Source organism: Polyergus mexicanus, unplaced genomic scaffold (assembly GCF_030449975.1).
Source record: "Polyergus mexicanus isolate NDT 795.1 unplaced genomic scaffold, iyPolMexi1.0 SCAF_15, whole genome shotgun sequence".
NCBI classification, from domain to species: Eukaryota; Metazoa; Arthropoda; class Insecta; order Hymenoptera; family Formicidae; genus Polyergus; species Polyergus mexicanus.
The window spans coordinates 36,021-51,820 of NW_027223335.1; the positions used below are offsets into that span (position 1 = coordinate 36,021).

Consider the following 15,800-nt stretch of genomic DNA (forward strand, 5'->3'; position numbering starts at 1 on the left):
AGGATCTCAGGACATGTAAACTAGCTCTTGTGCCTGAATGAACCGACCTTTTCACATAGATATAGATAAAGTCGACCTGAAGCAAGTTCTATGCCGATATGCATATTCTTTTATCGAAGCGCATCATATTACGCTTTATTGAAAACATAAGGTTAAGTTCGAGGGTCTCCATCGATCTGAGACTCTTTTACGATGATTAATCAGGTGTATGCTTGCGACTTCCATATGACATGATAATAAAAGCGTATATCTTGTCGGTTGTCGGTGATGTCGGAACATACGACTCCTTTAAAACATTTGCGGTTATTTTCAATCTTATTATAGTGTTGCCATTATAAAAAACGACTTTTAACTTTATCGTGGCATTAGACTTGAGATCCGGATCAAATGCTCTTTACGATAAAAAAGTTACGAGTAATATATTTTGCATCATGAATAAGTAGAAGGGTTCGTACTATTACATATATAGCAAAAATAGAACATGTATTATCATGCGTAATTAACGCACAACGTAATGCTCGATTAATGATGCGGAGGATATAATCTATTTACCGATACTATAAGCAACAAACATATCGGCTGTGAATATTTCGATAAAAAGAAGGAAGAGATGAGAGGAGCATTAAAAATAAGACGACTCAGAAGCAAAAGCGAGGACAATCCCAGACAGCACAAAACATCCTCAGGATCATCCTGAATATGTCCAGGACCGTTCAGGACATTTGTAGGATGTTTTAAGATATATTATTATAAATATATTTATAAAAATTTAATATGCATACATAATTATTTTTAGTTGTGTGGGCTATTTAATATAATTTAGAAATCTTAAGTATTATAATAAGTATTAATGTCCTATAAATGTCCACTGGATAACCCCTGGATGTCTGTAGGATATATCAGCCCTGTCTATTATATTGCATGTCTTTTGGATTTCCAGAGGACATATACATGTGCAATTAATTGTTAACATTAATTTCGTTTAATATTACTAATGGAATTTGATGCGCACATTTTCATATATCCAAAATTATTATTTATTTAATATTTCATGAAAAATGTTACTGTTCGCAACATTCCAAAAACTTTACAAACAATAGTATTCAACCGCTAGTTCGTTTGTTTACCGCTATGCGACACGCGAACTCGTATTTGAGATTTGGTCATAAGAATTATATAAAGCTTGCAAAGAGCAACTGACAGGAAATTACAAATGTAATTATTTTCTATCAGTTCAATTTCTGATGCAATCCCAACATAGGGAATTCAGATATTGGATTGTTTAGAAAATATTACACAACTCAAACCCGGGAGCCAAACCTAAAATATTCATGTACAGCACGAAAGCCTCAAATATTAAAGAACGGTGAACTATTTTTAATATTAGATTTTTAATATTGGCAGTAAATAACAAAACATAATTTTAATTTATATTGAAATTTTAAAATTTGCTCTTTGAAACATACGAAAAATATCCCTAACATATCCTATAAAAATCCTTAGGATGTTCCACAGGATCTCCCTGGATTCTCCAGAGGTTAATATACGGCTATTTACATTTACTCTTCCTCAGGACATCCAGAGGAGATCCGAGGATTACAATGGGATATCCTGAGGATATCCTACATGTATGTCCTGGATGCCCTTTGGACGTCCTAAGGACATCCTTGTGCTGTCTGGGATGCTTATTGTTAGTATAATTTAAAAAATTAAAGAAACATGAATAAGCCTCTAAGATTTACAACGAGGTTATATAAATTGTTGTTTGCTACACGAGCGTTAATTATTTGCTATTGTCTAATGTCTAATAGTTACAGGTTTCAATAATTAGGTATTAATTACAGATTTTCTCCGACAAATTTTTATTTTTTATATAATTTTTTATATTAGCATGCTGCTAAACAGCAATCAGCTGATCATACAAATCACGAATATGAATGTATTAGTTTACGACTATCGATCTCGTGTTTGTGAACTACGCATGCGCGTTGTATAGTCGGTTAAGCACATGTGCATACACATATTTGCATGTAAAAAGGCAGTTTTTCTTGGTTTTTCTCCGAATATCAAATGTGTTGAAACGTTTTATACTATTTTAAATACAAACGATGACGAGCTATATGCGACACGCTTTATACAATTACATGAAAGGTCGGTACACGTGTTGTTGACATCAACAATACTATTAATAATGTGCATCCGTTTTATAGCTAATATATGTGTAATGTATATGTATATATTTTGTTATTCCTATGGAGTATTTTATATAGACGTATAGATATTATCATTTGTTTCATTTCGATAGTGTTGAGCTTATCTTTTCTTTTATTATTACATTTTTATTATCAAAGATAAGATAAGAATTTCTAAAAATACATTATAGATAACATATTATAATGATAATCATAAAAAGTTACTAAAAACAATGACAATATAAAATGACGACAGGTTTATTTCTTGCAGTTTTTTTTTTCAATAAAACAGGAAATTAATACTTTAAATTTTGCGACTTAATCAACGATTATAATATTGATTTTATTATGCATTATAGTTTCCAACGATTGCAATTGCCGAAATATGCCACATTTCTTTTCTTGGTTTTGCAAATTTTGTCAAGTGTTGCGGATTAAGTAAGTTTATATGAAAATATATAGATTAATAAATATATATATATAAATGTCAATGGTCATTTTCAGCAGAGAAAGCGCTCAGTTATCATCTTGTCAAGATTCGACGTTGATTCGTTGGTTCTAAAACTAAGAGCCAATCACATTCGATTGCTACTAAGCGGTTTTCTCTGCTGAACGCGGCCAATACAGTTGTAGCTGTTTACCGCCAAAAAATTGGCGGCAAACCGGCAGATGAGGTAAAGGGTGGTAAAGGTAAAGCGTGGCATTACAGTTTGTGACGTGTTCGCAGAGAAGCCAGTTCACAAATAATAATTATGTCAGAAAAAGAATCCATTTCATTGAAGTTTGCAAAATTGTCGGATAAAGCATTTGCGCCGATGAAAGGTTCGGAATATGCGGCAGGATATGATTTACGGAGGTATATTATTCCTAAAGAGAATACTAATTTCTACCACTCATTGTCATTACTATAATTACTATCATTACTTATAAATGTTATGCAGATAATACGTGAGAAGCAATTTAATCAGACATCAATTTGTCATTATTCAATTATTATAAATATTTGGAATATATATACTAAAAATTAATAAGTACTTTAATATATAGTAATCTAATAATCTAATAATTCTATTCAAAACATAGTGTGTTAAGTAATTTATCTGTTATTTATTATTAATTTAATGTTTTATTGATAATGCTGATAAAGTTCTATGATTACTACAAAACTCCTTTCTCTTCTATAAGAGTAATTAAAATAGTATTTAAGAGATTATGTAAAAGATTTTTTAAATATTCTGTTTTTTTCTTTTGTACGATAAAGTGCATACAAGTACATTATACCAGCCCATGGCAAGGAATTAGTTAAAACTGATTTACAAATTGAAGTTCCTCTTGGTACATATGGTAGAGTTGCACCACGATCTGGATTAGCATGGAAAAATCACATAGATGTAGGTGCAGGTGTTATAGATGCAGATTATCGGTATGTATATAGTTTCTTTCTCTACATATCTTAAAAATATTAAAGAGTCCACATGTTACTATTTTTATTTTGTTTACAGTGGTAATCTTGGTGTAGTACTGTTTAATCATAGCAATGAGGATTTTGAAGTTGCACCTGGTGATCGTATAGCTCAATTGATATGTGAAAGGATCATATATCCCAAATTAGAAGAGGTAGAAACTCTAAATGATACAAATAGAGGTACAGGAGGATTTGGTTCAACAGGCAAATAATTTAATTTACAGTGTACTATTATCATTAAACATTACACATTGTATAACATTACACATTATTATTGCATAATGTATTATATCATTTTCTATATCCTGTACAAATAAAATTAATCTTTTGATAAAAATTTTTTCGTTTCAGAATTCCTTGCAATTGTTTAAAACTGCTAACATAAAAAAAATTCTAACAAAATGTATTAAAAATTATAAAAAACAAGCTGTATATAACATTACTGATATAAGATTTATGATTGATAATAATTGTGTAGATAATTTTTTTAGGAATACTTATATCTTTGATGTAGAAACTAATCCTGTGTACAGAGTTGGTGTTTTGATCAGAGTTAATACATTTTTGAATTGTTCATGATTTGCATCCTGTAAAACTTTGAATATAACATTCTCAGAAGTAGTTATGTGGCATCCTATATCTCGCATTCTCTGTAAAAAAGATATTCCTTATTAATTGCATATATATATACATATACATCAATATTAAATTGAGAAAGAATAACATTTCACCTCCAAAGCTAATAATCTATCTTCCTGAGTACGCGAAGAACAACAATCTGCGACAGTATGAACCTCATAACCATTTTGTCTTAAATCAATAGCTGTATTTTCTACGCAGACATGTGTTTCGATGCCAATAAGTATAATAGAGTCTGGTTTTCCTCCACAACAAATTGTCTCAAGCTCCTTACAAATCTAAAGAAAGTAAAATAAATATATATTTATATCTATAATTATATTTTATAGTGTTTATTTAATATTATTTTATAAAATGCAAGATTTTTGTATATATATGTACTTACTTCAGGAGTACACATACTGAATTGAGTCTTCGCAAAAGGTCCTTTTGCCCCAGAAATATCTAATTCAGATATGGTTTTTCCTAAAGACTTTGGATTTTGCTCAGAAACTAGCATAGGCACATTCAAAAGCTTCAAAGCATTGATCTGTGAACAATTTTATTTTATATCGTCATAATGATGTATTACATTACAATATACTTTATGATATCAATTTAACAATAAGTCACAATATTTATAGCTATCAAAATAACATAACCTTCCGGCATAATTTGTGCATCGTTTCAATCAAATTCAATTATTTCCAATATATGTAAATTATCAATTATGCATAAATTTACATATATATATAAATTGTATATATATCATATGTATGTATGTATATGTATATATATATATATATATGTTATAAATATTTAATATGCGCAATTTGATAGATTTACCAATTTTGATGAATTTTGAACAATCTTGTCGAATTCATGTATAGCCTTAACGAATTTTTCCTGAACATCACATATAAATAGCGCAGTTTTTCCTTGTTTGAGTATAGCTTTCGCAGCGTTTATAGCCATTGTTACAGTTGTTATTATCTCATATAATGCAAAATTGCACACTTTATTACTTATTGATTTTAATAGATACAAAGAAAATGTATAAACGCATTAATATGCGTTCCACACGAAATCGATGGCAACTGAAAAATAGAGGCGAATGCGACAAGCTTTATAAGCATGATAAGCATAATATAAGTTGATGGTCATGTGATATCCGGACAGTACAAGGTCTACACTTTATCATTATCAACATTAGTTGCGAACAAACAATTTCAATGCGTTCTAATTATATGTAAAGATTAAATGTAAATACGCTTTGTACAAAAAATTATATGACATATTTGTTGAATGTGCGGATAAATATCATAATTTTTTTTATTTTTACAATTGACAAAAAGCTATATTTATACTGTCTCTCAAATTTTTTCATTTTATTCATTAAGTTAGATAATATCAATATAAAAAATAAGAATATATATATAACATACCATTGAAAGAATTAACTTTTTCGCGTCATAAACGAACCGATTTACCGTAAAAAAAAATGAGGTTTATTTCATTAAATTATTAACGAGAAATCGTAGTCAACTTAATCTAATATTATTTTCCAGTGGGTGATAATAGTTTGACACGCAATTGCGAAAAATACATTGCGCTTCATTTGTGTTTATTTTTCGTTCATAGACATATATATGCGTACAGTTACATATTTTACGCAATATGTTATCAAATCGAGTAAAAATCTACGAAGGCGTAGCAGCCACAAGAGCATTACTCACTCAGTTTTTAGTCGCGTATATATTTTATTGCAAAAGTAGTATCACTAAACTCATTACAAAAAAAGAATTTTTAAAGTTAAAAAATATATGACACAGACTCCTTATCAGCTATTAAATAATACTGTTAACGAATGGTCGTAGAGTATAATAAAACAGAAGCAAAATAAAACTATTATTTCTTTGTTCTCGATTTATTAAAAGAATGCAAATACTTAAAATATATTCGAGTGCTTGGCTTTTGATTCGAATAGTCGAATTAATATATTTTGATCTTAATATACAATTTATACTCTTAAACTTTCTCTTTTTTTACTTAAAAAATATTATCAATATATATTTTGATTGGAAGAAAACGAAAAAATCGAATATATTTTTTTAAACATACATTATTTTCTATCCCAGACAGCACAAAACATCCTCAGGATCATCCTGAATATGTCCAGGACGGTTCAGGACATTTGTAGGATGTTTTAAGATATTATTATAAATATATTTATAAAAGTTTAATATGCATACATAATTATTTTTAGTTGTGTCGGCTATTTTATATAATTTAGAAATCTTAAGTATTATAATAAGTATAACCCCTGGATGTCTGTAGGATATATCAGCCCTGTCTGTTACTGTTCGCAACATTCCAAAAACTTTACAAACAATAGTATTTAACCGCTAGTTCGTTTGTTTACCGCTATGCGACACGCGAACTCGTATTTGAGATTTGGTCATGAGAATTATATAAAGCTTGCAAAGAGCAACTGACAGGAAATTACAAATGTAATTATTTTCTATCAGTTCAATTTTTGATGCAATTCCAACATAGGGAATTCAGATATTGGATTGTTTAGAAAATATTACACAACTCAAACTCGGGAGCCAAACCTAAAATATTCATGTACAGCACGAAAGCCTCAAATATTAAAGAACGGTGAACTATTTTTAATATTAGATTTTTAATATTGGTAGTAAATAACAAAACATAATTTTAATTTATATTTAAATTTTAAAATTTGCTCCTTGAAACATACGAAAAATATCCCTAACATATCCTATAAAAATCCTTAGGACGTTCCACAGGATCTCCCTGGATTCTCCAGAGGTTAATATACGGCTATCATTTACTCTTCCTCAGGACATCCAGAGGATATCTGAGGATTACAATGGGATATCCTGAGGATATCCTACATGTATGTCCTGGATGCCCTTTGAACGTCCTAAGGACATCCTTGTGCTGTCTGGGATATTTATTACATCAGCAGCATTTTAGGGTGGCAAGAGGGAATAGTGAAGGATGAAATAAAATAAATGGCAGAGCATTGACATTTTTTTTAATGATTGACATACAAAGCTCGAACAGATTCGATGCCAAGTAATAATTGATATAATCCTCTTAATGCCGTTTATCGTAACATAAATAATTTAACAAAAAATATATATATATATACAGGGTGTTCCATAATTCGCGGATCACCCGTCATATGCAGGTAGAGCAGATGAAATCGAGAGGAAAAATCCTTTACCATTTTTTTCTATAATACTTGATAAAAGAGTTATCATTGAGTAAAGTTTGGCCAATCAGCGCCGATCTTTAGCCGGGCGCACGTCGGTGAGCCTGTGAAGTGTGCAGCGGCGCACACTATCAGGTGCGCGGCACACTTCACAGGCTCACCGACGTGCGCCCGGCTAAAGATCGGCGCTGATTGGCCACACTTTACTCAATAATAACTCTTTTATTAAGTGTTACGCGGCGTCTACAATAGAGATTTTAAGCCCTAAGCCTTAAGAAATTGACCAATCACAATCAAGTATGAGAAGAATATTCGACTGTGATTGGTCAATTTCTTAAGGCTTAAAATCTCTATTGTAGACACCGCATTATAGAAAGAAATGGTAAAGGACTTTTCTTCTCGGTTTCATCTGCTCTATCTGCACATGACGGGTGATTCGCGAATTATGGGACATCCTGTATAAATTTTATTATTCTCAGAGAAACATCTAACGCTGACCACTAAAACAATGGTCGATTGCGCAGGTTCCTAGATGTACCGTGGAGTAGTGGGGTTTTCTCACGATCTGGGGACACTGGCTCGACGCTCGACCGCGACGCCGCGACCGCGATTACCGCGAGCCGAGCCGCACTGATGGTGCAGTAATCAAACAATGTTCCGGTTAGTCGGACGCACGGATCGCGATTGAGAGTTCGTTGAGTAAGACGCAGTCATCTTTAATATTTCGTTATGAAGCTCGCGGAGTCCGCTTAACGTGTGTGTGTGTGTGTTCGGGTCGCGTCGTATCTCTAGTGCTCCACGTCCGGTAGAAGCGTTTGCGAAGGATATGGCAGTGGAACCTCGCGTGACCGGGAACGCTAAGCCCCTGGTGCCGTTATTCACGAAGGCATCCGATTGCGTGAATACGAGCTGCTACTGGTGAGTATCCTGCACGAGCGACATAGCCGCGATTTGCGCTCGATATGACGTGCCCCGAGCTGGCGATCGATCTTCGGACGAATAAACGCGTCGTATTGCGACATGCATCGTGCTCCGATCGATACGTTGCAACGGTGCAGATAGCCGCGAGGGAGTTTGCGGCCATGTTTGCAGTATGCGCGCGGCGTGCCATTCGAAACGCACAATAAATATACAAACACAAATTAGGCTTATCTTTTTCTTTAAAAAATTCACATCTTTCGATGATATATTTTAATATAACAGAATATGTACATTGAAAAAATAGACAACACCGAGCAGTAACTCTCTGACAGCGTATATTATATGCATATACCCAGACAGCACAAAATATTCTCAGGATCATCCTGAATATGTCCAGGACGGTTCAGGACATTTGTAGGATGTTTGAAGATATTATTATAAATATATTTATAAAAGTTTAATATGCATACATAATTATTTTTAGTTGTGTCGGCTATTTTATATAATTTAGAAATCTTAAGTATTATAATAAGTATTAATGTTCTATAAATGTCCACTGGATAACCCCTGGATGTCTGTAGGATATATCTGCCCTGTCTATTATATTGGATGTCTTTTGGATTTCCAGAGGGCATATACATGTGCAATTAATTGTTAACGTTAATTTCGTTTAATATTAATAATTGAATTTGATGCGCACATTTTCATATATCGAAAATTATTATTTATTTAATATTTCATGAGAAATGTTACTGTTCGCAACATTCCAAAAATTTTACAAATAATAGTATTCAACCGCTAGTTCGTTGGTTTACCGCTATGCGACACGCGAACTCGTATTTGAGATTTGGTCATGAGAATTATATAAAGCTTGCAAAGAGCAACTGACAGGAAATTACAAATGTAATTATTTTTTATCAGTTCAATTTCTGATGCAATCCCAACATAGGGAATTCAGATATTGGATTGTTTAGAAAATATTACACAACTCAAACCCGGGAGCCAAACCTAAAATATTCATGTACAGCACGAAAGCCTCAAATATTAAAGAACGGTGAACTATTTTTAATATTAGATTTTTAATATTGGCAGTAAATAACAAAACATAATTTTAATTTATATTGAAATTTTAAAATTTGCTCCTTGAAACATACGAAAAATATCCCTAACATATCCTATAAAAATCCTTAGGATGTTCCACAGGATCTCCCTGGATTCTCCAGAGGTTAATATACGGCTATTTACATTTACTCTTCCTCAGGACATCCAGAGGAGATCCGAGGATTACAATGGGATATCCTGAGGATATCCTACATGTATGTCCTGGATGCCCTTTGGACGTCCTAAGGACATCCTTGTGCTGTCTGGGTATATTTTAAAGATTTAAAGTTGAATAATAAAGAAACGCAACTTTATGTTGTAAATAAATTAATTTAAATTTTATCGTACTTTTGCCTCATCAATTATACGATTTTCATATATGAACTTATAATATATAGAAATTATATTTTTTGGAGAAAGTTGACAGCTATGTATATATTATATCATGATATATTAATAATCTAAATTAAACATTTCTATATGCATTTCGCAGACACATTTACACATAAAAATATTTATTAAAAATTCTATTTAAAAATATATTTGATGCATATAAATATATAATTTTATGATTTTATTGACACATATTGTATAATATAGTAATATATATTCTATCATTTTAATATGTATGGATTCTCTCTATTGATAAATATGCATTTCGTTGCAAATATTAGTTGTATATATCAACAAATGTAACGAAAATTTTCGTGCAATTTCTTATTCGTATTTTATATTGCTCTCACTTTTCATAAAATAGGTTTTGGAGTAACGAGTATTTACTAATTCAAGGCGACACTGCATCGCGACTCGTTTACGTGCTACTTAAGCGGAATATACGGGTCCGTTTTTGTCGCAATTTAATAATGTATGTATACGATATTGATAATGCGCACAACGCGGCACGCGAGGCCGTGTTGTGTTCGCTTGCACGAACGCATTTACGTTGTGTGCGGTTTCCTTTTTCTTATAATTGTAAGGGGCACGTAGCCTGGTCGAAAAACTAGACTAATCTTTTTATTATGCTAAAATAGTGATTATTCGAACTAACAAAAGTATGCACTACGTTCGTCAATCTTATCGTTAGCCATTTTTAAACTAATTCTTGAATCAACAGATTGAATTTTTTACCATATGCTAAAACTAGAATTCCATTGTATCATTTTCATCGCATTGCTGGATATATTGTAATATTTCAGAGTTATATGGTGTTCATGAATGTATTTTTTCATTGATCTTTAATCTTCTATAAAACACGTATACTATTTACATTCACTTCATTTTTTTATTTTGTTAAGCCAAATTTTATATAGCACATTATATAGAACAAATAAAATAAAAATCTTTTCTTAATTTTTCTTGAAAAGAGATAAATGCTCTCAAATCGAATATAGATATTTATATTTCTCTCGTGCATATTTTCTTGTCTATTAATACATAATATTATTAATGAATGATGTTCTATTTTATAATACATGACCAATTTTTAATTGGTATTTACTGTATTTTTAAAAATTATACTTTCTATTTAATAATAATGTATGTTAGACTATATTTTTATTCGGGCATTTTGCTTCGAACACTACATTATATTGATTTGACGTGATATCCTATGAGATTTTTTAATATATTATTTGTACATTTTATTGTACACATTTATTTGTTATATATGATACATTTTACTATTTCAGTTTGTGCTATTACATATTTTATTAATTATATATATAATAACTAAATTATTCGGTCGCGTTTCGCGCAAAAAGTGAATCAAGATATTCGCCGATATTAGCCGTATGTTTTTTGATCGAAGATGAAGGAAAGAATATGTACTGAATTTCAGCGAAGAAAACGTATGGAAGCTTTGCCAAGATGTAGCGACTAGACATCCTTCCGAATTACAACATTGTCATGTTGTTTTCGTAAGCAATTCACGACGAAGCGTTCCCCTTTGGCGTCAACGGGCAGGAAAGGACGAGGACAAATTAGTTGTGTGGGTTAGTATCGCAAAGGAATGATGATTAATCAAAGAACACTCTTCCGTTTTGCAATATTTCACAAATGCAGTGCTCTGTCCGTAGGACTACCATGCTATTCTCATCTATGCGCCCGATGAAAGGGCAGTGGTATACGATTTAGAGAGTTCTTTACCATTCCCTACACATTTCTGGAAATATGCCACCGAAACCTTTAGATCTGATGAAGCATTGCGGCCTGAATATCACAGAAGATTCCGTTTGGTACCTGCCAGCGTATATTTGCAACAGTTCGCATCAAGTCGGCATCATATGAAGCGCAAGGATGGCACATGGATCAAGACACCACCAGATTATCCTCCGATCTCAACACCAAGTATGTAGAGATCTAACAAAGTTCTGAAATTTTCAGAAAATGTTCTGTATATTTCTTGAAGCAATATAATCTCTTGAAAACTATATATATCTCTATATATATCTCTTGCGCAAATGTAATTAAAATTAATATATTTGTTTTATAGCATTTTGTTCTAATTACTCTGATTTTTATTATACCACAATTTCTCGAATAGCATATATGTGCGTATATATAATCAATTATTTATAACATTTTTTATTTATTTGTTGCATTTCAAACGTTTCAGCGTGCAAGGATAATCTCGACTCATTCATCAACATGGAACCAGGAACCGGATTAGGCGTTGTAATGAGTTTAAAACAATTAGTCAACCGGTTTTATAGGCCAAATGTCAATACACAGGCGCCGACGTCGCCTCAACCGCAAGCCACAGCTACTTAAATTGTGAGCTACAGTGTGTTGTTCGCGTACGCTTTGATTAACAATATCGGAGATAAATTGTATGGCCTAAGGAAATTGGTTTTGGTGTATGCACCTTTGTGGGCTAAAATATTTGATCGAAATTTGATAATAATGTTAGTTAATTGCTGCTAATTCTGATAAAATTTCAAATATAAAATCATTGCAGTTATATCTTTATTAGAGCAAAATTCGCTCAAGAAGATGGAACCGAGACAACTTTAGCGGAATTAAATTTATTGTCGTGTTGTAATACTTTTGTCAAAGTTTTGTCATATTTTATACACATTTTAAAGTTTAGATAAAAATTTGTCGATTTTTATTAATTATTTTTTTTTGCTATTCTGGCACAAACATTGCGCATAAATTTCTGGATAGCATGATACTAGTAAGTACATAAAAATGTCAATGCAATTATTAATTATTTATTTATCATTGAAATCCCGGTTCTAAATAGGTAGATTTAAAATCTCATATTTTATTCATAATCAAAACCTACGTATATCGATGACAGAAACACACACTTTCTCATACGGGATTGACGTCTTACTCTCCAATCGAGTGATTTAGCTTATCACGCATAAAAAGCAATTCTGCTGAGCTATTTTCTTGATAAGTGCTTATGTACCGTATTAATGGACTTCAAAAAAATCCATTTTCTCTCTTCTATTAAAGTCTCTTTCGCAGAATTTACCGGAGGGATATTCTCCTTCGGCAATGCAGCACGTTACATTCAACCACGTTCTAAATACAAGTCGTGTTTTATGTAAGTACTTTTGTCTTCATGCCATAAAACGATCTTTCTCACGGCTTTATTCTGTCAGTGGTGTTATTATAATTATTGTCTCAAAGACTGATATATTTACAGAGAATTATCCGACTTGGTAGAGATCCCTTTGTCTATCAGCGCGTGTTCGAAGCGCGGGATGCGATTAAAGCGCTTATAATTACTGTGCGATCGATGTAATAAGATCAAGAACTTAATCTTTGCGACGTAATGTAATTGTTACGATTATTGTAATTCTTGTGATACTTTACACTTTCTACTTTGAATACCTATGCTATACTTATCTACTGTTTATACTAAAAGCCAATTCTTAAGAGATATATATTCGCTTGTTGAGCTGCTTTCCTACATTGCCATATTGACTTAAATGAATACGCGATATCGTCACGCGACCAATTATTAACATCGAAGAACCTGTTGATTCAACGAACGTATGTTGCTTTAGTGATGATAGAAACACATTTTACAACGAAAACATTTTAAATTCTTCATCTATACTGCAAGTAAAATTAGTAAAATATGTTCTATTAATTAAAATGTAATATTATTTATCTCTATCATTATTATAAGATATAATATCATTATTTTTTGATTTTATATATTGAGACATAATATTTTGTTGAATTTATGCGTTATTTGATATATTTTCTTTATATATTGGATTATTGTAAGCATCTGTGTTCTTGTGAATCAGTGATTAGTTTTTTATGATTTAAACATAATGAACGAAATTCAACTTGCGTATTCGCAAACATATAAATAAATAATACGCATTTAAATGTTCGCAATTATGGAGTGACCTTTATATTCCAGACTAGCCAAACGGCTTGGATATGAGTGCAAAATAAGTGCTTGTTATCTATGGTCAGTATGATGGTAATCTTGGAACGCAAAGGGTTAAATCGCGTGTTATGCACATTTTATCAGATTCAATAGCCTTGAAAGTTTAACCTTTATGCGTCGCAAATTTATTTTAACCCTCAAGTTTATATTATTTAATAACAGTGATAAAATATATGTGCGTAGTACGCAATCCATTCTTTACGCGATATCGCTTTCGATTTCAATTTATTAGCTTTAGCTACTTTATTGCATTGGGGAAGTTTATCAACAAGCAATTACTATCAAACTATCGATTCGTCGAGTTGATGTCATAATTATTTTTACGAATAATATGCCAATTATTCGTGAAAGAATTCACCGATTGGGCCGATAGTTTTAAGAATTCGCCCACTTTTTGCCTTCTAAAGTCTCTCACTAGTTCACTCTATCTTTCTCATCACATGTTTATCTCTAGTTTGCATGTATCATGTTATTACCAATGTAAGTATTTATAAGCGGAAAAATCTACGATTTTGAAATATCTAGTCACCGAAAATCGCTTTAGCATAAATGATATGCGACTGCGACAATGCAGTCTCCATAATAGAAACCAGGTTTCTTTTAATGGATGCGCAATGCGTGAGAAATTTGGGACCGATCTTCTTAGCAAATAATATCGCAAAACTTTATCAAAAGATAAAAATATTGAAAAAAAGATTCTTTTTATCGTTCAGACAAAGTATTGCTAAATATATCGGAGCAAAAATATTACGATTATGATATATATATATATATATATATATATATATATATATATATATAGAGAGAGAGAGAGAGAGAGAGAGAGAGAGAGAGAAATATACATATAAATCAATATTTCATATTTATTATACAGATATATTGTAATTATATTCTGTCGATTTCGATACATCGATAAGAGAGAGTTTAATCAGAAATGTTAACTTATACAATGTTTTATATATATACATATTATATATATATATATATATATATATATATATATATATATATATATATATATACATATATACATATATTTGTCAGCGTTCGGTGACAGTCTCTTACTATCGTCATTTATAAACTGTATACGCCCAGACTTAAAGATCCACAAGTCTATTACCACGTTTTCGCATATTTGCAAAGAGTCATGAAAACTTCTTATTTCGAGTATATAATGGGTTATTATAATAAATGGATGCACTAAGCTTCAAATTTTACAGAACACTTAAAGCTTTTTATTTGTTTCCTGAAATCCTGTCCTTTTACTTCCTTAGTGATTAGTTGTTAAGTCTTTTTTATTTAAAAAAATTTATTTTTTGAGCAGAAGTGTATTTATCAAATATTTAAAATATTTATCATTGATAAAGTGTTAAATTGAGAATTATTAATTAAAATTATAATTAAAATAAGATAATTTGAACAATAGGATTTAAAAAAACAAAATTAACGAAACAATTAAAAATATTATAAAAGTTTGCGAAATAATAAACAATTTTTTAATTCATGTGAAGTATTTACGTATATATATAATATATATGGTATGCATAGAAATATGTATAGGATACATGATTTATTAAGAAAAATTATGGATGCAATTGTGTTTTTGCTAAAACAGAACTTGTAATGAAGTATTGACAAATAATACATTATTTTATTTTTAGACAGAATATTTTTTCATACACACACACACACACACAGACAGCAGACAGACAGACAGAAAGAGAGAGAGAGAGAGGCTAGAGACAATTACAATAATTGAAGTGATTGTAGATACAAGAGGTGTTTTCTCTGTTCAAAAATATATATATTTTAATTTAAAATATAAAACAAAATTTTTTTAAGAAT

General features: G+C 31.1%; 2 protein-coding genes across 2 annotated transcripts; one reads left to right on the forward strand and one right to left on the reverse strand.

The window, feature by feature from the left end:
- Positions 1-1,943: 1,943 nt before the first annotated feature.
- On the forward strand, positions 1,944-15,177 carry LOC138939959 (protein N-terminal glutamine amidohydrolase). The gene is made up of 9 exons (XM_070308347.1): positions 1,944-2,151; positions 2,552-2,630; positions 2,920-3,048; positions 3,454-3,615; positions 11,376-11,529; positions 11,614-11,884; positions 12,153-12,713; positions 13,013-13,091; positions 13,194-15,177. The coding sequence occupies exons 1-7, from the start codon at positions 2,109-2,111 to the stop codon at positions 12,305-12,307; spliced, it is 993 nt and encodes a 330-aa protein (XP_070164448.1). The 5' UTR covers positions 1,944-2,108; the 3' UTR covers positions 12,308-12,713; positions 13,013-13,091; positions 13,194-15,177.
- Positions 3,665-5,377, reverse strand: LOC138939958 (isochorismatase domain-containing protein 2). Its single transcript, XM_070308346.1, has 4 exons — positions 5,122-5,377; positions 4,682-4,825; positions 4,389-4,574; positions 3,665-4,307 (listed from the first exon to the last, which is right to left on the reverse strand). The coding sequence occupies exons 1-4, from the start codon at positions 5,248-5,250 to the stop codon at positions 4,155-4,157; spliced, it is 612 nt and encodes a 203-aa protein (XP_070164447.1). The 5' UTR covers positions 5,251-5,377; the 3' UTR covers positions 3,665-4,154.
- Positions 15,178-15,800: the final 623 nt, after the last annotated feature.

Excerpts from the sequence above, each read along its gene's own strand:
- LOC138939959 (XM_070308347.1), top strand. The coding sequence starts at position 2,109 with ATGACGAGCTATATGCGACACGCTTTATACAATTACATGAAAG. Across the intron at positions 11,530-11,613 it reads AGGACAAATTAGTTGTGTGG|GACTACCATGCTATTCTCAT; the intron begins GTTAGTATCGCA and ends CTCTGTCCGTAG. Across the intron at positions 11,885-12,152 it reads TCCTCCGATCTCAACACCAA|CGTGCAAGGATAATCTCGAC; the intron begins GTATGTAGAGAT and ends CAAACGTTTCAG.
- LOC138939958 (XM_070308346.1), bottom strand. The coding sequence starts at position 5,250 with ATGGCTATAAACGCTGCGAAAGCTATACTCAAACAAGGAAAAACTGCG. Across the intron at positions 4,826-5,121 it reads TTCAAAATTCATCAAAATTG|ATCAATGCTTTGAAGCTTTT; the intron begins GTAAATCTATCA and ends AATTGTTCACAG. Across the intron at positions 4,308-4,388 it reads ATAGATTATTAGCTTTGGAG|AGAATGCGAGATATAGGATG; the intron begins GTGAAATGTTAT and ends TCTTTTTTACAG.